The following is a 21,882-nucleotide window of genomic DNA, read 5'->3' as shown; positions in this document are numbered from 1 at the left end:
CTTTCTAAGGACAGTGGAACCTATAGGTGCACATTTGATAATTGCAGTTCACCAGTCCAAATTCAAACGCACTATCAGAGCATTGCATGTATCAGGGTGGACTGTTTTGAGATGAACCCTCTGTCTCTCAACCCCAGTTCGTAAAGCCCCCCCGGTCCAGGAAGAGGGCTGCATAATCGACCACCTGCTGTCTGACATCAGGAAGGGCTATGCATTGAGGAAGACCAGGCCCCAGGCCGACAGGACAAGCCTGCCCTCTGCAGACAAGAAAAGGGACAGCAGTCTTCCGGGTGAGCATGAGGATGGGACTGGCCATTGATTCTGCTGCTGCCTTGAGCTGTTTGAAAGATATTACTAAGGCCCTGTCCAGAAACACCCTCTTACCTCTAACCCCTAGGCACTTGTGTAGATCTGAAAGGCTTGCATGTAGAATGTAGAGGAGGTTTGTAGAGGAGTTAAATGTAGTTAGTTGTGCTTTATGTTAATATCTTTAATGAATCATTTTCCTTTCTCTCCTCCTCTAGAGCAGGGCACACAGCCTGAGGGATTGTCTGCTATAGATGCTAAAGATGGAGATGAAGTTGAAAAGGTGACATCACCCAATGACCAAAGACAAGAAGACAGAGATTCAGTCGTAAGGGAGTCCTCATCCGGCCTCCCCACACACCCCTCACTCATATCGCGTTCACCCGAAACCTTAGGCCCCTCAGACCTCCATACCACCACCACCACCAAGGACCAGGGAACCTGTGATCACACACAGAGTGAGGACCTCAAACCTGGGATGGATTCCTTGGCTGACCGCCAGGTCAAGGAGGAGTCCCCAGAGGTGGAGAGGGTTAAGGCTGCTGATTCAGAGGTTGAGGATGTGAACAGGAATGCATTCTCAGCTGGTGGGGATGGTCCAAAGAGCGGAGACACAGAGATAGATGGGAACCAGGAAAGTGGGGCTGATGGAAAGGGGTTAGAGGAGAGTCAATCATCAGAGTCCCCCTCAAACACAGCTGCTGGTGACGCAGAGCCCAAACAACAGACACAGAAACGGGGGGATACTAAGGATACTAAGAGACATAGCGAAGGTAATATCTTCAGAACTATCCTCATCTCGATAGAAAATGAACCATTCTTGCTTATCTTGATTTTTTTTGTCCTGTAAGGAAAACTTTGTTTCTTGTCTTTAATTCCCTAAAAACAGACATGAGCTATGGAAAAGGCCACACTAAACCTAAAAAGAGTTGTGTGTTACATTGAGGTAGGTTCTCCTTCTTTCAGGCTTTTCAGAATCCCAGAAACACCATCCACTAATCCTGCATGGATCTAACCAGGTCATTGGTGGGGCGGCAGGTAGGCTAGTGGTTAGAGCTTTGGACTAGTAACCGCAAGGTTGCAAGATCAAATCCCTGAGCCGACAAGGTAAACATCTGTTGTTCTGCCCTTGAACAAGGCAGTTAACCCACTGTTCCTAGGCTGTTGTTGAAAATAAGAATTTGTTCTTAACTGACTTGCCTAGTTAAAAAATAATAATAAATTGGTGATTTAAGGGTCCTGTTTCACTGGTTTCCTTTCAATTCTGCGTCTTGTCCATCCTGCATATACCTCCCTTTTCCTCAGTGACCTTTCATACGCCACTTGCAGTTACTGTCCCTGCTTCAACTCTCTTCCATGTCTGGGGGGTATGTGGTGTGGTTAGCCTGGCTGGCTATGTGTTGGTGCTTTATGGATGACTCCCAGGGGCTTTTTGGTGGTTGTATATTGTCTGTCAGCTAGCACTGGGTCGTTGGAGATTTGTAGGCTTGCCATCATTGGATCCCCCCAGTACCCAGGGTGACCTTATGATGGGAGATGTGATACACCTCGCGCCTGGCGGAACGCATACCGACCTACTGAACACTGCAGGACCTCAGCCGAACTGCCTGTTCTCCCTACCAACAACCACCACCACACACAAACACATGCACGTGCACACACACACACAGAGTAAATCATTGAATTAGATCAGATCTGGGCCAGTGGTTTTGTGGGTCATTTTTAGGTTGTTATTGATTCACTCGGTTTGAGCAACATTTTGTGTATTTTACATGTAGTGTCTAACAAGGAACAAGCCTCTATAAATAGGATGTTGCATTTGACGTTAAGAACGTCATCTATTCCACATTGGTTCAATGTAATTTCATTGAAATGGCGTGGAAACAACAATGATTTAACCAGTGTGAGCCCAGTGGGAACTTACTACTGCAAACTAACCCTTTTTACCAGATTTTCCCCCATTTTTTGTTTCTTTTATGAATTGTTGCCCCCATTTTTATTTTATTTTATAAATGAACATGTCAGCGAAGCAATTTGTCGTCAGTGTGCTGTAAATCTTTGTCACTCTGCTAAGGGATGTTAAAATCACAGATGTCCCCTGAAGATGACATTCCTGTGGGGTGTATGGGTCTATTATCTTCCAACCGCCAGTGTGCAGTCTGGAGAGAGGGACTGCTATGGGTCTGACGCTCAATACACTTTCCTAACTAACCCTAACCCTAACCCTAACACCAACCGCCAGTGTGCAGTCTGGAGAGAGGGACTGCTATGGGTCTGACGCTCAATACACTTTCCTAACTAACCCTAACCCTAACCCTAACACCAACCGCCAGTGTGCAGTCTGGAGAGAGGGACTGCTATGGGTCTGACGCTCAATACACTTTCCTAACTAACCCTAACCCTAACCCTAACCCTAACCCTAACACCAACCGCCAGTGTGCAGTCTGGAGAGAGGGACTGCTATGGGTCTGACGCTCAATACACTTTCCTAACTAACCCTAACACCAACCCTAACCCTAACCCTAACACCAACCGCCAGTGTGCAGTCTGGAGAGAGGGACTGCTATGGGTCTGACGCTCAATACACTTTCCTAACTAACCCTAACCCTAACCCTAACCCTAACACCAACCGCCAGTGTGCAGTCTGGAGAGAGGGACTGCTATGGGTCTGACGCTCAATACACTTTCCTAACTAACCCTAACCCTAACCCTAACCCTAACACCAACCTCCAGTGTGCAGTCTGGAGAGAGGGACTGCTATGGGTCTGACGCTCAATACACTTTCCTAACTAACCCTAACCCTAACCCTAACACCAACCGCCAGTGTGCAGTCTGGAGAGAGGGACTGCTATGGGTCTGACGCTCAATACACTTTCCTAACTAACCCTAACCCTAACCCTAACCCTAACACCAACCTCCAGTGTGCAGTCTGGAGAGAGGGACTGCTATGGGTCTGACGCTCAATACACTTTCCTAACTAACCCTAACCCTAACCCTAACACCAACCGCCAGTGTGCAGTCTGGAGAGAGGGACTGCTATGGGTCTGACGCTCAATACACTTTCCTTGTTATGTAAACACTTGAGGCAGAAGTTGCCCTTATTCACAGATGACCATTTATCGTTAGGGCAATTCAAATATCTGACCCTAGATCAGTTGTCAGGGGACAATTCTACCTACTTCACCTGAACGTACACAGCTTCACCAAAATCCCACAACATCAAGCTTAACCTATATTTGTGTCCTTGTCTCCATGGTTTGGGGGTGAACAACATCAAGCTTAACCTATATTTGTGTCCTTGTCTCCATGGTTTGGGGGTGAACAACATCAAGCTTAACCTATATTTGCGTCCTTGTCTCCATGGTTTGGGGGTGAACAACATCAAGCTTAACCTATATTTGTGTCCTTGTCTCCATGGTTTGGGGGTGAACAACATCAAGCTTAACCTATATTTGTGTCCTTGTCTCCATGGTTTGGGGGTGAACAACATCAAGCTTAGCCTATATTTGTGTCCTTGTCTCCATGGTTTGGGGGTGAACAACATCAAGCTTAACCTATATTTGCGTCCTTGTCTCCATGGTTTGGGGGTGAACAACATCAAGCTTAACCTATATTTGCGTCCTTGTCTCCATGGTTTGGGGGTGAACAACATCAAGCTTAACCTATATTTGTGTCCTTGTCTCCATGGTTTGGGGCTGAACAACATCAAGCTTAACCTATATTTGTGTCCTTGTCTCCATGGTTTGGGGGTGAACAACATCAAGCTTAACCTATATTTGTGTCCTTGTCTCCATGGTTTGGGGGTGAACAACATCAAGCTTAACCTATATTTGTGTCCTTGTCTCCATGGTTTGGGGGTGAACAACATCAAGCTTAACCTATATTTGTGTCCTTGTCTCCATGGTTTGGGGGTGAACAACATCAAGCTTAACCTATATTTGTGTCCTTGTCTCCATGGTTTGGGGGTGAACAACATCAAGCTTAACCTATATTTGTGTCCTTGTCTCCATGGTTTGGGGGTGAACAACATCAAGCTTAACCTATATTTGTGTCCTTGTCTCCATGGTTTGGGGGTGCTTCCTTTCCATGCGCTCTCATCTTGTTGATTTACTTTACTTATTCCTTTCAGCTCCTAGTGTAGCAACGGGTCTCAACGGTCTATCCTCTTGTATTCTGGGTGAAATTAAATTAGCTATAGCTGTGTGGTTGGTATATGCAACAACACTGATTCTATCTTGTATCTCTATTTCTAGGTGGACGCAAGAAGAAGGACAAGGCCAAAGGCAAAAAGAAACAATGAATGTTGATGCCATCTTCCAGTGCTCCACCCCTGTCTGCCAAACAAATGCTATGGTATACATTAACATTATACTGTACTTACAAATATCTATATCAGCCATGCATGTTTTTCACACTTTTTTCAAAGGATTACCTAACGAACCTAGGTGATGCTTGTTTTTCAAAATGGAGACTTCCTTTTGCACCCCCTACAGTGGGGTCTTTGTATTATTTACTACATCGATAACAGGACTTGGCAATGATATGACAGGAACTGCTTTGCAACCAACCCCAGGAAGTATGGATGATGATGATGATGATGGGATAATTTGCATGTTACAATTTCATCATGGACATTCAATGTATTGGACACAATTTCATTGAAATATTATACATTATTTGACAAAAATCAACATGTCTATGTATAGAATGTTTGAATTTGATACTGAGACAAATGTTTACAGTAGGTCTACATGTTATGTTTACTTGTTGATACAGACTCTCGTGTCATTTGGCAAATAGAGGGCCCCTCGTTTAATTTGGCAAATAGAGGGCCTCTTTTGCCTACAGCCAAGCATTGTTGTAATGACTGTAATGAATATTGGTTCATGATCAGTTATCCATTAAATATTGACAAGGTAACAGCATAGATAGACCATAATAATAAACTCACCTGTTTTTCCAGACACAACAATGTTATAGTGATAATTTGCTGTAGTCTCTTTTGTAACAGTAACAGTTATTGTTTCTTATTGCACTCTGCATTAACACTGTCATTTAAATAAAGCTATGCTAATCAGGGATTTAGTAGGCTATAAAAATACTCTAAATACAATAAAATAATCTGATACACTCCATGCATTTTTTTAATGCGATTTGTCTATCTCGGCTATATGTGTGTGCTAATAGCTAGGGACAGTATGTTCACAGTTAAAATATGTTCACAGTTAAAATATGGCCGGTCCATTGGTTCAACATGGTGTGCGCAACGTGTGCGAGTAGCTTCATCCAGATGAGACAAGCGCTCGGAGAATGATTAGGCCTACACTATATGGATTCTCATTGGCTCTCGCTTTCGTGGTAGTCTTGACCAACTGATAAGGGTCTGGCGGTAAATATAGACACGAGATCATGTACAGTCTAGACTACCGTGGGTGTGCACCCGCAATATCAGGCGGCAAACCGGTTTTTGTTTAGACCGGAGTCTTGAGCACTGAGGGGACATATTTCTCATCACATACGAGTTGTCATTTTACTACGTGCAGTGCGCTGGCGTAGGATAAATATGTCTCACAAAAGTTGTTATACAAACCCTGGCACAGGGGGGAAGCGACCTCGAAACGACAAGGGGAACAAGGTGACAGTTGTACTTGGTGCACAATGGGGCGACGAAGGGAAGGGAAAAGTGGTCGACTTGTTGGCGACAGAGTCGGACATCATTTGCAGATGCCAGGTGAGGAAATAAAAATACATAAAGAAATGTACTCATTTTTATATGTGTCTGCGTTTTTCTTTATTTGAGAAGTTTGCACATGCAAGATCTTTCTGTTTATTTGGACACATTGTTTTACGCACCTGTTAACAATTCCAGCTGCTCCGCTGTGCAACTCTGCAATGTCAGTCAGTGTAAAGTAGGTGCCAGTGTGAAAAGTGTATATTTTGATTCATAGTTCATAGTTAACTTTGTTTCCAGGCGCATGAGAGAAAGCAGATTGGGCATGAACTATTTCAGCGCAGCACCGTGACATGTTGGATTGAAAGACCCTGTGTTTATTCAAGGAAATACCCGCCTGTTGTAACATGAACCCGGCTCAACAGGAGTTAGGAGCTCTTTATGTGTGCTTAAGGGCTCTTTTTATATGCTTAAGGGCTAGGGTCCTTTTTTCTGAATTTCTGCCTGACTGACGTGCTCAAAGTAAACGGCCTGTTACTCAGGACCAGTCATGATATGCATATAATTGGTACCATTGGATAGAAAACACTGAAGTTCGTAGAAATGTTAAAATAATGTATGAGACTAAAACACAATTGATATGGTAGCCGAAAATCCAAAGAAAAACAAACCGGAATTATTATTTTTTTGAGATCCCATGCTCTTTCAATGGAAAGCTATGGGTCTGATGCAATTCCAGCTTCCAGATTGCAATTCCTAAGGCTTCCACTAGATGTCAACAGTCTTTGTTCAAGGTTTCGGGCTTGTTTCTTCCAAAACGAGGAAGAATTTTGAGCTTTGGTACAAGGAGTCACAGTTGGAAATCAGTCTGTGGGCGCATTTGCAAATTTTTATTTTCTATTGAACATACTTGTTTCCGTATTAAATATTATAGTTTAATTACATTTAGGGTACCTAAGGATTAAATACAAATGAGGTTTCTTGTTTTAACAAAGCGCTTTAGCGGTAGTTTTGGGGATTCCTTTGTCTGCATGTTGAACGAGTGGATTACTGAAATCGATGGCGTCAACTACACAGACTTTTTGGGATATAAAGAAGGATTTTATCTAACAAAACGACCATGCATGTTGTAGCTGGGACCCTTGGGATTGCAAACAGAGGAACATTTTCAAAAAGTAAGTGATTATTTAATCGCTATTTGTGATTTTATGAAGCCTGTGCTGGTTGAAAAATATGTTTTGGGGCACCGTCCTCAAACAATCTAATGGTATGCTTTCGCTGTAAAGCCTATTGTAAATCGGACAATGCAGTTAGATTAACAAGAATTTAAGATTTTAACCGATATAAGATACTTGTATGTTCATAAATGTTTAATATTACGATTATTTATTTGAATTGCGCGCCCTCCAATTTCACCAGATGTTGTCGACAGGTGTCCCGCTGACGGGACGCCTAGCCCTGAGAAGTTTAGGTATCTATGCAAGCTCTATTACAGTAAGGGCTTGGAGAGGCCCAGCCCAGCAGAGGCGAGGGATGCCAGCGCCACAGTTTGCTTGTTATACAGTTTGCTTGCTATACTTGCTTGCTATGTTCCAGACAGCCCAAGGTCTCAGCGGCATCAGTGGCATGCCACATTCCCCTCAGTTCTATGGCCTGATACCGTGGCCTGATATATATGTATATGTGTCAACACGCAGTGATGCGCGCAGATCATCAGAGAAGTGGTAGACTAACCAACTGTGATTTACTGAAGGCAGTGCCATTTCTAGGCATAAGCAACACATTGCGACTGCTAGGGGCCCATAAGCGGCCGCTAGAGGCCCCCCCAAAGTAAAAACACCCAACCTAAACACATTTAGTTTTTTTGTCAGTTGGGCTTTCAACTTACTGTTAGTTAGGATAGTAGAATACACAACATGCAATTCCAAAACTTGACAGAGCATTAGAAGATTTCCTCTTGTTATGTCTGACAGTCACTCAATTAGCCCAAGCAGTGGTGGCAGCTGATCGGCTGAATACCCGGTGCAGCCCAAGTTTTCAAATTACCGGTTGTTTCTTTGGGAAGATATATAAAGTGATCTGTGCATTTAATTAAGCAACAGCATAAATACACCTATTACACTTTTGCATGTAAAAGCAGAATTATCAAAAGTTATATTTTTAGAACAAGCAGCCTGCTGCCAGCGCACAAGTGCATCGGTGACATAAGCACAGGGAAAATGCAACTAGCACAGATGTGAAAACAAATGATATAACTTGGGATAGCTAGCTAGCACAATGTAACAAGGATGACGAGGTCACCAGTAACTTTAGTTAGACCTGATGGGCATATGAGCTAGCAAACTAGCTACTGGCATACTAGCTTGCCGGAAGCTAGCATCTAATGGCAGGAGAAACAAAAAACAGTGTTGCGAATTGGGCACAGAGCCTTTTTTTTTCTTTAGCACCATCTGTTCAGATTCTGATTGAGCAATAGCATAGAGCAGACTCAGAAGGTCTAAGCGTTCATTTCAATGCCCCAGGACAGTCCATTTACTTTGTGCAGTAAAAGTCAGGTACTGAAATCCTGCAATCTCATTGCTGCTTTAACCCCAAATAGCAATTTAATAGCTGGCAATGCAAACCAAACTCCCTCTGGGCAGAGCTGCTGATGGCAGAGCAGTAGATAACTTAACAGCTTTTTTTTAAGAATAGATTTTTTAAACAGTCATATGTAAAAAAAATTAACCACATTTTTATGGACATTTTATGGACATTTTAAACATAATCCTTGAATGATATAAAATACAGTGCCAGTCAAAAGTTTGGACACACCTACTAATTCTAGGGTTTTTCTTTATTTTTACTATTTCCTACATTGTAGAATAATAGTGAAGACGTCAACACTATGAAATAACACATATGGAATCACGTAGTAACTAAAAAAGTGTTATTAAACAATTCAAAATCAATTTTTGACATTTTTCAAAGTAGCCACCCATTGTCTTGATGACAGCTTTGCACACTTGGCATTCTCTCAACCAGCTTCACCTGGAAGGCTTTTCCAACAGTCTTGAAGGACTTCCCACATATGCTGAGCTCTTGTTGGATGCTCTTCCTTCACTCTGCGGTCCAACTCATCCCAAACAATCTCAATTGGGTTGAGGTCGGGTGATTGTGGAGGCCAGGTCATCTGACGCAGCACTCCATCACTCTCCTTCTTGGTAAAATAGTAAAAATAAAGAAACCCTGCAATGAGTAGGTGTGTCCAAACTTTTGACTGGTACTGTAAATATTTTTGAAATAGTGAGGCACTGCCCCTAACGCTCTATTGGACGGGCTGCCACTGAGCCCGTCAGCTCACATTTTATAGATTGCTAGGTAACTTAGTTTAGCCAGCTATCTGAACCTTGTAGTAATTATAGCAAAATGCAAATTGTTTTCTCCATCCCTTGGAACACTTCTAAAATTGCAGGAATTTAACTTTAAAATTGCACATTTTTCTCTCAACCCCATAGTAAAATGTGTAAAATTGAAGGGAATTAGCTATAAAATTGCTAAATCTTCTCTGTTCCCCATGTAAAAATGTGTTTAATTGCAGAAAATGTGCTTTAAATCTGCATCATTTTATCTATGCCCCATGGTAAAATGTGTAGAATTGCAGGACATTAACTGCCAAGAGGGGGACCACTAAAATATTTTGCCTGCCAGGTGGGGGGGGGGGGAAGGCTCCTGTCAACATATTGCAACCAATTAGGGTGACAGTGTTGTTTCTGGGATTTGGACCCTTGTTAGTCCCCCTGTCAGCGCATCCCTTTGCAAATGGATCACAAGCCTTTGACAGTTTGCACCCATCATGTCAGTGGATCCTTACCCCTTCTTTGGGATACAGCTTATAATGCATTCCATTATGCAACTCTAGCCCCACTGACGTGGACCATATACACACTCCTACTTCTGACACTGATGTCACCCAAGGGAATTCCATCAGCGTTATAGTTATGCAAAGTGACAGAGACATGTTGGCTTTCGTCTGTGTTCTCTGATTAACACTGGGGTCTTCAGAATGTTTTGAGATAAAATATGGAAAAATCAGGAACCAATTTTAGCAGCTTCAGCATTTTTACCATTTGGTCACAAAAAGAGTTACTGCAGTGGAAAAATAGTGTTTTCCCCTGGCATTTCATCCACATTTATCTTGACTCGCTTGAGATGCTTGGGACGTTAAGTGAGCACTTTGTCCAGAGACAACACAAAACTGGAAGTCAGAGATACACAAGAGACATGGTTATGTTATTGCCCGCGCCGTCGCTCCAAAATCTACATAAATTGGACGCCGAAATATTCTCTATCCAGTATAGAAAACCATGGCGTTTTTGAAGAGTGGTGTTCAGTTATCCTAATTGAGAGTGTTTGGCAGTGACAATGGGCAGCAGTGTCCTAAGGTCACTCAATGCTATCATTCTGAGTTGTCTGTGTAGATAAGGCTGTTTTCGTGGATAATGTAATGAATGATGTTATTGAATATGGCCAAATGGTGTTTAATCTCTGAACTTTTGTTGGCATGTCTCACTAATGTAAGTATTTTTCTATATTCATTCTTTCATACTAGCCTCACGTTGTTCACTCCGTAATCATTTTCAGTGCTCCGGTGGAAATCATTTGAATCAAGAACATTCTGGTCCTTTGACTGACAAATCAACACTAGTCTTTGTTGGAAAGTAGCCTTACAAATATGGCAGAGCGTATTTATAGTAAGCTACTGCTGATGACAGAGATGTCTTAATGTTTATTTACTGTAATTGGCAGAGGTGTTACACGTGTTAACATTAGCACATTTAGTTTCCTCTTTGTCATTGCCGAAGGAAGGGATTGTGACTGGTATTGGTAAACCTGACAGCATAAATCTGTGATCCCACTGGTGGAGACGTAAGAGAGAATCCTGCAGAAAGACAGGGTTGAAATGCAGCTGCAGAGGGGATACTGGAAGTAACAACATACTGTACACATAACATTTAGGACAAGGAAGCAAGTTCCTTATATGTAACGTTTAAAGTCCTCAAAGATACGTAAAATTGTGTGTATTGTTGTGAAATTGTTAGATATTACTTGACAGAGATTACTGCACTGTTGTAGCTAGAAACACAAGCATTTCGCTACACCCGCAATAACATCTGCTAAACATGTGTATCTGACCAATAAAATGTGATTTGAGTGTCAGTTTGGGATGCCCCCATTCCTCCAGTGTGCCTGCCAGCCTAGGGGATAAAGAGGAGTCACATGCCTGGGGAAGCATGGATACATGAGAAGGGCAGACTGCACTCCCCCCATATCCCAGACTACATGGAGTACGTGTGTGGGGGTGTCGTGTCACCTTGTCCCGATCGCTGCTGCGGCTAAAATAGCTACTAGTCTAGTTCTGCTGACTGCCGGTTAGTTTGATCTGGGAAAAACTATTTCCCCAGGCACCCCTCCCCCCTAGGCATTTTATAGAGTGACTAGTCAGTCTTGTGTATCTGCAGGCAGGGGAGGCTGGAACAGAGAAGAGAGGATTAGGGGAGGAGGGGATGGCCTAGATAGGGTAGACTTGTTGGAGGAGATAAGATAACCCATACATTTGTTGCGTTCCTGAGTGCCCTCTCTGTTGTTCTTGTGTTTCGGACCCCAGGGCGGTAACAATGCAGGTCACACGGTGGTGGTGGATGGGATGGAGTATGACTTCCACCTCCTACCCAGTGGGATCATCAACTCTAAAGCTGTTTCTGTGATCGGTGTGTACATTTCTATTCCCTATCACCAGCAGATCACCCTAACCAGTCACTCTGCTCTTTGGTTTGCCAGTAAGATGTAGGCCTACTGTCAAATCATTCAGTACCAGTCAAAAGTTTGGACACACCTACTCATTCAAGGGTTTTTCTTTATTTTTACCCGTTTCTACATTGTAGAATAATAGTGAAGACATCAAAACTATGAAATAACACATGGAATCATGTGGTAACCAAAAAAGTGTTAAACAAATCAAAATATATTTTAGATTTTAGATTATTGAATATAGCCACGCTTTGCCATGATGACAGCTTTGCACACTCTTGGCATTCTCTCAATCAGCTTAACCTGGAATGCTTTTCTTGAAGGAGTTCCCACATATGCTGAGCACTTGTTGGATGCTCTTCCTTCACTCTGTGGTCCAACTCATCCCAAACCATCTCAATTGGGTTGGGTCGGGTGATTGTGGAGGCCACTCCATCACTTTCCTTCTTGGTAAAATAGCCCTTACACAGCCTGGAGTTGTGTTGGGTCATTGTCCTGTTGAAAAACAAATGATAGTCCCACGAAGCGCAAACCAGATGTGATGGCGTATCGCTGCAGAATGCTGTGGTAGCCATGCTGGTTAAGTGTGCCTTGAATTCTAAATAAATCCCAGACAGTGTCACCGGCAAAGCACCATCACACCTCCTCCTCCATGCTTCATGGTGGGAACCACACATGCAGAGATCATCCGTTCACCTATTCTGCGTCTCACAAAGACACAGCAGTTGCAACCAAAAATCTCAAATTTGAACTCGGACCAAAGGACATATTTCCACCAGTCAAATGTCCATTGCTCGTGTTTCTTGGCCCAAGCAAGTCTCTTCTTCTTATTGGTGTCCTTTAGTACTTGTTACTTTGCAGAAATTCAACCATGAAGGCCTGATTCACACAGTCCTTTAGTAGTGGTTTTTTTGCAGCAATTTGACCATGAAGGCCTGATTCACAGTCTCCTCTGAACAGTTGATGTTGAGACTCTGTTAAGCATTTATTTGGTCTTCCTTTCCTGTGGCGGTCCTCATGAGAGCCAATTTCATCATAGCGCTTGATGATTTTTGCAACTGTACTTGAAGAAACTTTAAAAGTTCTTGACATTTTCCGTATTGGCTGACCTTCATGTCTTAAAGTAATGATGGACTGTCGTTTCTCTTTGCTTAATTGAGTTGTTCTTGTTATAATATGGACTTGGTCTTTTACCAAATAGGGCTATTTTCATGTATACCACCCTTATCTTGTCACAACACAACTGATTGGCTCAAATGCATTAAGAAGGAAACAAAATTCACAAATGAATTTTTTAACAAGGCACACCTGTTAATTGAAATGCATTCCAGGTGACTACCTCATGAAGCTGGTTGAGAGAATGCCAAGATTGTGCAAAGCTGTCATCAAGGCAAAGGGTGGCTACTTTGAAGAATCTCAAATATAAAATACACTTTTTTGGTTACTACATGATTCCATATGTGTTATTTCATAGTTTTTGTCTTCACTATTATTCTACAATGTAGAAAATAGTAACAAAAAATAAAGAAAAACCCTGCATGAGTAGGTGTGTCTAAACTTTTGACTGGTACTGTATGTAAAAATCATATCAAATCGCATCTATTTTTACACAAAACATCCCTTCTGTCTCTGTAGGCAATGGTGTGGTCATTCATCTGCCAGGCTTGTTAGAAGAAGCGGAAAAAAATGAAAAGAAAGGTGGGAAGATTTAGAAAACTGTGTTAAGTGGAGTAATTAGCTATAGTTTGTCTTAGAATGTTCACATTAGTAATCTATTTAGAAAGGAACAGCAGTCAGCAGATGAGAGGACAGAGTGCCTAACTATTTTATGTTTCCTTCCCACAGGCCTTAAAGACTGGGAGAAGAGACTGATAATCTCAGACAGGGCCCACATTGGTAACTAACTGTCTCATGGGAAAGCAGCTGCATTTAAAAGAGAGGGCAAAGGACATGTAGTTCAGATAGCACTTAAAACAGACAAACAAGCATAGTAACGGCTGTGATTATTGCTGATTGTTCGCAAATCAATTGCTAATCGATTTATATGTTTGTACTTCATGTCGTTGGTGTTGTGACAACAGTTTGTCAACAGTTGTTGCAGATAATTATAGAACATGGAGATACATTTATCCCATAGTCTCTCATGTTGCTCACATGTTCCAATGACATGTTCTGCTGTTGTGTTTATGTGTCCATGGTGTGAAATAACCTGTTTACCCTTTGGACAGTGTTTGACTTCCACCAGGCAGTCGACGGGCTCCAGGAGATACAGAGACAAGCACAGGACGGGAAAAAGTAAGAACAGTAAATTACACCTTCTTCTGCAGGGCTCAAACAACACTTAAACAACACTACTAAAGCCTGCAGGTGTAATGCATTGAGATTCATTAATTATGCCAGTGGTGGAAAAAGTACCCAATTGCATTACTTGAGTAAAGTTAAGATACCTTAACAGAAAACGACTCAAGAAAAAGTAAGTCAGCCAATAAAATACTACTTGACTAAAAGTCTAAAAGTATTTGATTTTGAATATACAGTACGGAGTAACAAAAGTAAATGTAATTGCTCAACTATACTAACTGTAGGTATCAAAAGTAAAAGTATAAATCATATGAAATTCCTTATATTAAGCAAACCAGACGGAACAATTTACTTGTTTTTTTAATTTACGTATATCCAGGGGAACACTCCAACACTCAGGCATAATTTACAAACGAAGCATTTGTGTTTAGTGAGTCCGCCAGATCAGAGACAGTAGGGATGACCAGGGATGTTCTCTTGATAAGTGCCTGAATTGGACCATTTTCCTGTCCTGCTAAGCATGAACAATGTAACAAGTACTTTTGGGTGTCAGGGAAAATGTATGAAGTAAAAAGTACATTATTTTCTTTAGGAATGTAGTGCAGTAAAAGTTGTAAAAAATATAAATAGTAAAGTAAAGTGCAGATACCCCAGAAAACAAACATAGTTAGTACTTACATGACACCACTGAATAATGCATTGTAAGACTTGTCATGAATTATGATTCATTATAAAACCATACAATGCTTGTAATGTCTTATTAAGCATTACCTGCAGGCTTTAAGTAAAGTGTTACCAGATTCAATGTTTTATTAGCATTCCTGTAGTGTTGAAATATTATTTTCCTCAATTCTAGTGTTATAATTCAACATTTACTTCATACAGTATTGGAACCACAAAGAAAGGCATCGGACCGACCTACTCAAGCAAAGCGTCACGTACAGGGCTGCGTATCTGTGACCTCCTAGATGATTTCAAAGAGTTTTCTACGAGGTAAGGTTATGGAGAGTGCCAATTGGCATTTGGCTTTCCTGACAATAGGAACATTTATTGTGAACATAAAAGTGTATTCATGTTCTTCTGATGGTGGCTTGGTCCTAGATTCAAGAATCTTGCTCAGCAGTACCAGGCCATGTTCCCCACACTGGTGGTAGATGTTGAAGGTCAGCTGAAGAAATTAAAGGTGAGTTTCATGAAGTGCGCTTTTTCCCGTGCTATTTGTGTACACTATGTGTTGACATGGCGATGAGGTAAACAACCCCCCCTCAGCTAGTAGAAAAGGTCTGTCTGAATTGGGCATACTCCTAACTCATCATAATCATCATCACCCCGTAATGACCCTGAAATGCACCACATCATGGGGTGATGTCTAAATTTAGCATCAGAGAAGCAGATGACAATTACAGTAGCTCTGCTCTCATTATCCATCTATCCATACAGTAGGAACAAATCTCCCCTGTGCACCCTGTCTAACCTTTTAGGAGTATGCTGAGCGGATAAGACCCATGGTGCGAGACGGTGTCTATTTCATGTACGACGCTATTAATGGACCCCCTAAGAAGATTCTGGTGGAGGGCGCGAACGCTGCCCTGCTTGACATTGACTTTGGTAAGGAAATACTATACTCCCCTATGGCTGACCGTACGAGGCGGGTATAGACACATGAATATGAGTAAGCACTGTTGGCCCGAGAATCATGGTATGATGTTCATAGGCATGGTATGTATCCTTAGAGTAGGTTTGTGTTTGGGTCTACACAGTCCTTGTTTACACCTGTTGACATAACCACATATAGTCATTATTATGCAATAAGGACATTTCAAAAGTAGACATTGCCCGATAGTTCTGGGTCTGGTGCACATCCAGGAGGCTATCACAAATCCATTCCTTTAAAATCTTGCGCTCGTCTCCCAGGTACATACCCATTTGTGACATCATCAAACTGCACCGTGGGTGGTGTGTGTACAGGACTGGGCATCCCCCCTCTGAACATTGGTGATGTGTACGGGGTGGTGAAGGCCTACACCACTAGGGTGGGCATCGGGGCGTTCCCCACAGAACAACTCAATGTGAGTCGAACCCCAAACATGATACATTAAATACAAATTAGAGGAGATCTATATTGTAGAACATAATGTTAGAATTCAACTCGAAGTAGTCAAGTCTACACAGAATAGAGTAGTTGAAGGTCTGATTGCTCAGACCAGCTTCTCTGCTGTCATCCGTCCTTACAGGAGGTTGGGGAGCTGCTGCAGACGCGGGGCCATGAGGTGGGCGTGACCACAGGGAGGAAACGACGCTGTGGTTGGCTGGATCTGGTCATCCTGCGTTACGCCAACATGATAAACGGCTTCACGGCGTGAGTTTCACTGCAGGGTTTGCCCCTTTCCCTACAGTTGTGCAGTCCTGTATTTTTAATAGAAAAGTTGGGCTACATTGCCACCTAGTGGATCTTATTGGGAACTTTTAGCTTAGATGCCATTTTTAAATAAAAACATTTATTTAACCTTTATTTAATAAGGGATTGACAAGAGATTAGAGATATATGTTACATTTTTACCCTGTTTTTTTCAATAACAGGTTTGCATTAACCAAACTTGATATCCTTGATGTGATGGATGAAATCAAAGTGGGAGTGTCTTATAAACTCAAGGGCAAAAAGATTCCCTATTTCCCAGGTAAGACTGACTGCAAGTGTACATATTCTCTTCATACATGTATACGTGGTGAATCAAACAAAGAAGATGATGTTGGCTTTATAAGATTCATTTGGAAATTGTTAACACGAAACCTTTCTCTATATTCTGTATGACCCATGTCCCCTCAGCTAACATGGACGTCCTGCAGAAAGTGGAGGTGGAGTACGAGAAGTTGCCTGGCTGGAAGAGTGACACCTCAGCCTGTAGGAAGTGGGAAGATCTGCCAGTCAAAGCCCAGAACTACGTCCGCTTTGTGGAGAACCACGTCGGCGTACCCAGTAAGTATTCTATTCCAAATGCAGGACTTACCTGTTATTTTAAAATGAAATAAATCAATACTTAAACATTTTTCAATAGCTCTTAATCAATTTTTTCTCTTTCCAGTCAAATGGGTTGGAGTGGGCAAGGCCAGGGAGTCTATGATCCAGATGTTCTAGTACACAACAAGACCTTTGTCCTTCCTCCTTCCTCTCTCCATGAAGGTGAATTGAGGTGGTATGGCTTTATCTGCTCTGGTCAGGTTTCTTTTGTTGTGAAAATGTTTTTTTTTAAGGGGCTGCAGCAGCTGCACAGACCCCAACTCCTGGACTAAGAAACAGGTTCAAATGAGAGTTTGTACAACCACCATGATCTACTATACATGGTTCAAAAAGAACAATAAAGTGAGCAAATAATAGTTATATTGATTGTGTCACAGTAGTTCTTCTCTGTTGCAATTTACAAACCATGAAATTGTCTTAGGTGAGTTCAAATCGACTTGTTTATGTTCCAATTCTGTTCTTTGCACTGATACAGCATTTTCGTCTTTTGTTGAATATTGTTTTGATTTGATATTGCTGTCATGTCAGCTAACCGACGTTGTTTAGACTTGAATTAACATTGGCCAGTATCTGATGTCTAATATAGTACTTGCATGCTAGAACTACAGCTGATATGTAAAACTATTTTGAACAATGCAATGTGCAATGGCCAGAATTAGGTAGTTATATGACATGTTGTGGTCAAGGTGGAAATCATGTGTCCTCATACTTGTCCATGAACTGAAGTGCGATACTGTATTTTGCTGTCCACACTATGTTGAAAAATCACAGGGATCCTGTTCTTTGCTTCTGTGACACATTTGATTATATAAAACAAATGTATTGTTGTAGCAATTAGAGCTCGGTTTCTATGGATTTTTTTGCCAGTCAAATGTATGTTTTCCCAGTAATAGTATGTCCCCCATTGGCACTGTACTGTAACAGCTAAGAAAATGACACTGTGATACCCCAAAAGTTTTCTAGTGCAACACTTTTACAAGTGGAAATCTGATATGCAAATAAATCTGTTACATCGCATAAAATTGATCTGTTGTGTATTATCTATGTTTCGTTTGTCTAGTTTGAGAAACAGATGCCTCACAAGTCCTCAACTGGCAGCATCATTAAATAGTACCCGCAAAACACCAGCCTCAACGTCATCAGTGAAGAGGCGACTCCGGGATGCTGGCCTTCTAGGCAGAGTTCCTCTGTCCAGTGTCTGTGTTCTTTTGACCATCTTAATCTTTTATTTTTATTTGCCAGTCTGAGATATGGCTTTTTATTTGCAACTCTGTCTAGAAGGCCAGCATCCTGGAGTCGCCTCTTTGCTGTTGACGTTGAGACTGGTGTTTTGCGGGTACTATTTAATGATGCTGCCAGTTGAGGACTTGTGAGGTGTCTGTTTCTCAAACTAGACACTCAAATGTACTTGTCCTCTTACTCAGTTGTGTACCGGGGCCTCCCACTCCTCTTTCTATTCTGTTTAGATCCAGTTTGCGCTGTTCTATGAAGGGAGTAGTACACAGCGTTGTACAAGATCTTCAGTTTCTTGGCAATTTCTCGCATTTCTCAGAACAAGAATAGACTGACGAGTTTCAGAAGAAAGGTCTTTGTTTCTGGCCATTTTCAGCCTGTAATCGAACCCACAAATGCTGATGTTCCAGATGCTTAACTAGTCTATAGAAGGACAGTTTAATTGCTTCTTTAATCAGAACAACAGTTTTCAGCTGTGCTAACATAATTGCAAAAGGGTTTTATAATGATCAATTAGCTTTTAAAATCATAAACGTGGATTAGCTTACACAACGTGCCATTGGAACACAGGAGTGATGGTTGCTGATAATGTGCCTCTGTACGCCTATGTAGATATTCCATAAAAAATCTGGCGTTTCCAGCTACAGTAGTCATTTACAACATTAACAATATCTACACTGTCATTCTGATCAATCTTATGTTATTTTAATGGACAAAAAATGTGCTTTTCTATCAAAAACAAGGACATTTCTATGTGACCCAACTTTTGAACGGTAGTGTACATCTCTGGCTCACCCCTCTGTCAAGAAAAGATAACAGTAGGCACAACTCTGGCGAATACTGGGGAGTTGACATCATGTACCGCACTGGATTATTTCAATTGGCAGCACATCTCTACAGTCTGAAGGGGCTTCCTCTTTCTATCTCCTTACCTTTATCTGCACCATTCTGAGAACATAATAGGTGGACATAATACATAGGAAAATGTCATTCAAGGGACTTTCTTTCCACCTGTCAGAACCTGAAATCCCTCTATTTATTTGGCAGCGGTGTGGATAGTAACCTGCTGGTGAGACAGTGGTGATGGGAACATTGTCTCTATTTAGTCTCATCAGAGAGGCCGGTACGACTGCACCGCCATTCACTGCTGAAATAGTGGCAATGGGGCTCCTGTTTGGCCATTTCAGGTTATCAGATTAAGACCCTTTGAAATTAAATCACAGCCACTTGTCCCTTTTACCACACCTGGTCCCCATGACCCTCCCCCCTGCTCTGAGTGTCACCCCAGAAAGCCACCGCCACCCGCTGTCACTTCCCTGAAAATAGCCAGAGACCGTGACCCAGGGAAGGGCTGTGTCATGAGAAGGTTAGGGCATATTAGATACAAGCCTGCTGGAGTTTCTCATCCGGTTAGCAGGGGGCCATTTTGTCTCTTTTACTGACATTAAATCCATAGTTGCTATGAGAAAATGTTCCTGGAACTGTGTCCCTGCAGGGGAGGAACAGGAGGTCTTTTCCCCTGTTTCGCTACTTAACATCTCTTCCTTTCCTTGCACATTTATATTTATGTGTTTGTGCCTTCTTTTCTGGATGTTTGTTGTTACACCTGTTGTGTTCCTCTGGTCCAGCAGGAGCCAATACTAACGTAATGTTGAAACGAGGTCATATCTTTGCTTCTGGTTTTATACTGGCTGTTGGATAACTTTTAATTGCCGATATTGAGGAGGATGTCCACGTTATTTATTTCTTGTAATGTAATTTACAACATGCTAGAGTCTGGGTATCAGAAGCACCTCAGAGAGATATGTACTATCTAAAATGGCTCTGATTTCAAACAAAGCCATTAAATCCCACATAGAACTTGAACAGTTGAAGCACAATACTTTTATTGAGGTGAGTTACATTGCTATTACTTTAGATTGTAGTTGCATTACTATTACATCGCTGTAGTAGATTGATACTGTAGGTGTGGCTCAATTACAATAACCTTCCCAGTAGGACCCTCACTATAAGTGGGCAACACAGCAAAGACAGATTGGGCTTGAAGAGAAAAGGTGCTGTGTGTGGCTTTCTTTCACAGACTGCCACTCAGCATTTTGCACAGTAGGGGTGTCACTGTCTTCTGTCACACCATCTGCCTCCAATTCTGCTGTTGCTCTATCTTTCTATTCACCTCACATTCTTTCTCTCTCTCTTGCTTTCTCTCTTTCTCACTCTCCCTCTTGCTTTCTCTTTCTTGCTTTCTGCCCCCCCCCCTCTTTATCTCTTGCTTTCTCTCTCTTTCTCTCTTTGCTTCATCTGGGAAAACATCCAGTCATAATAACACTCAAAGACCTGACAGATATTAGTGAAAAATAATTTGTTGCAGCTTGAGTTAAAACATACAGTAACCATACTGTGGTTTTGACATGGAAATTCCTTTTTGAAGAGATAGCGATGTGTAAAAGTGAAAGCTGTGGTCAATTAAAGTGTTAAATGACACCTAAAACACTTCTCGGCAGGTGTCTGTTGCCTTGGGCAATACCGTATTTCTCTTTTAGAAGAAAACAAAACCTTGCATCACTAAATGTGTCATCACAAAGACCCAAGGGAGAAACGGTTATCTTCTCATTAATTGGATTTAAGAGCTCTATTTTCTTTCTGGCTGTGTGTAATTGTAAGAAAAACACTTCAGGGGAGAAGAAGGTGCCAGATGCTTTGGCAATCTGACCTTTGCTTGGGGGGCTGAGTTCTTACCAGAAAAAAAAAAATATATATACATACACAGTGCATTCGAAACATATTCATACCCCTTCACCTTTTCCACATTTAGTTACGTTACAGCCTTAAATTATTTCCCCCCCCATCAATCTACACACAATACCCCATAACGACAAACAAAACCATGTTTAGACATTTTTGCAAATGTATTAAAAAAATATATTAAAAAAATGTAATTTACATAATTATTTAGACCCTTTACTCAGTACTTTCTTTATGCGCCTTTAACAGCGATTACAGTCATGAGTCTTCTTGAATATGACGCAACAAGCTTGACGCACCTGTATTTGGGGAGTTTCTCCCATTCTTCTCTGCAGATCCTCTCAACCTCTGTCAGTTTGGATGGCAGCACAGCTATTTTCAGGTCTCTCTAGAGATATTCGAAAGGGGTTCAAGTCCAGGCTCTGGCTGGGCTACTCAAAGACCTGTTGGAAGGTGAACCTTCGCCCCAGAGGTCCTGAGTGCTCTGGAGCAGGTTATCATCAAGGATCTTTCTGTACTTTGCTCTGTTCATCTTTCCCTCAATCCTGACTAGCCTCACAGTTCCTGCCGCTGAAAAACATCCCCACAAGATGATGCTGCCACCACTATGCTCACCGTAGGAATGGTATTGTCCAGGTGATGAGCGGTGCCTGGTTTCCTCCAGACGTGATGCTTGGCGTTCAGGCCAAAGAGTTCAATCAGAGAATCTTGTTTCTCATGGTCTGAGAGTCCTTTATGTGCCTTTTGGCAAACTCCTTGCGGGCTGTAATATGCCTTTCGCTGAGGAGTGGCTTCCGTCTGGCCACTCTACCATAAAGGC

At 41.9% G+C, this 21,882-nt stretch overlaps 2 protein-coding genes across 5 annotated transcripts in view; both read left to right on the top strand.

The window, feature by feature from the left end:
• The window catches only part of LOC115174702 (inverted formin-2), a 32,693-nt gene extending 27,252 nt beyond the window's left edge, over window positions 1–5,441 (top strand). The window contains exons 19-22 of one of the 3 annotated variants that reach the window (XM_029733494.1): window positions 138–290; window positions 525–1,079; window positions 1,273–1,344; window positions 4,560–5,441. In XM_029733494.1, the coding sequence (XP_029589354.1) occupies window positions 138–290; window positions 525–1,079; window positions 1,273–1,344; window positions 4,560–4,606 (827 nt within the window). In that variant the 3' untranslated portion in view covers window positions 4,607–5,441. Of the gene's footprint in view, window positions 1–137; window positions 291–524; window positions 1,080–1,195; window positions 1,253–1,272; window positions 1,345–4,559 lie in introns of all 3 variants that reach the window. The other 2 variants (XM_029733495.1, XM_029733496.1) reach the window with 2 other exon arrangements.
• Window positions 5,442–5,579: 138 nt separating this feature from the next.
• LOC115174701 (adenylosuccinate synthetase isozyme 1 A) lies at window positions 5,580–18,109 on the top strand. 2 transcript variants are annotated; one of them, XM_029733491.1, is made up of 13 exons: window positions 5,580–6,037; window positions 11,625–11,727; window positions 13,403–13,465; window positions 13,613–13,663; window positions 13,996–14,062; window positions 14,954–15,061; window positions 15,170–15,251; window positions 15,550–15,676; window positions 15,983–16,137; window positions 16,303–16,427; window positions 16,649–16,746; window positions 16,896–17,045; window positions 17,152–18,109. In XM_029733491.1, exons 1-13 carry the CDS (start codon window positions 5,870–5,872, stop codon window positions 17,202–17,204), a joined length of 1,350 nt encoding a protein of 449 aa, XP_029589351.1. In that variant the 5' UTR covers window positions 5,580–5,869; the 3' UTR covers window positions 17,205–18,109. The 2 variants fall into 2 exon arrangements, with proteins under 2 accessions (XP_029589351.1, XP_029589352.1); XM_029733492.1 differs by lacking the exon at window positions 11,625–11,727 and having other exon boundaries at window positions 5,960–6,037.
• Window positions 18,110–21,882: the final 3,773 nt, after the last annotated feature.

The sequence above is a fragment of the Salmo trutta genome, chromosome 35 (assembly GCF_901001165.1).
Source record: "Salmo trutta chromosome 35, fSalTru1.1, whole genome shotgun sequence".
NCBI lineage: Eukaryota > Metazoa > Chordata > Actinopteri > Salmoniformes > Salmonidae > Salmo > Salmo trutta.
Note: the sequence above shows the minus strand (reverse complement) of the source record. Positions and strands in the feature narration are given on the sequence as shown.

Excerpts from the sequence above, each read along its gene's own strand:
- LOC115174701 (XM_029733491.1), top strand. The coding sequence starts at position 5,870 with ATGTCTCACAAAAGTTGTTATACAAACCCTGGCACAGGGGGGAAGCGA. Across the intron at positions 13,466-13,612 it reads GGAAAAAAATGAAAAGAAAG|GCCTTAAAGACTGGGAGAAG; the intron begins GTGGGAAGATTT and ends TCCTTCCCACAG. Across the intron at positions 16,428-16,648 it reads ATGATAAACGGCTTCACGGC|GTTTGCATTAACCAAACTTG; the intron begins GTGAGTTTCACT and ends TTTCAATAACAG.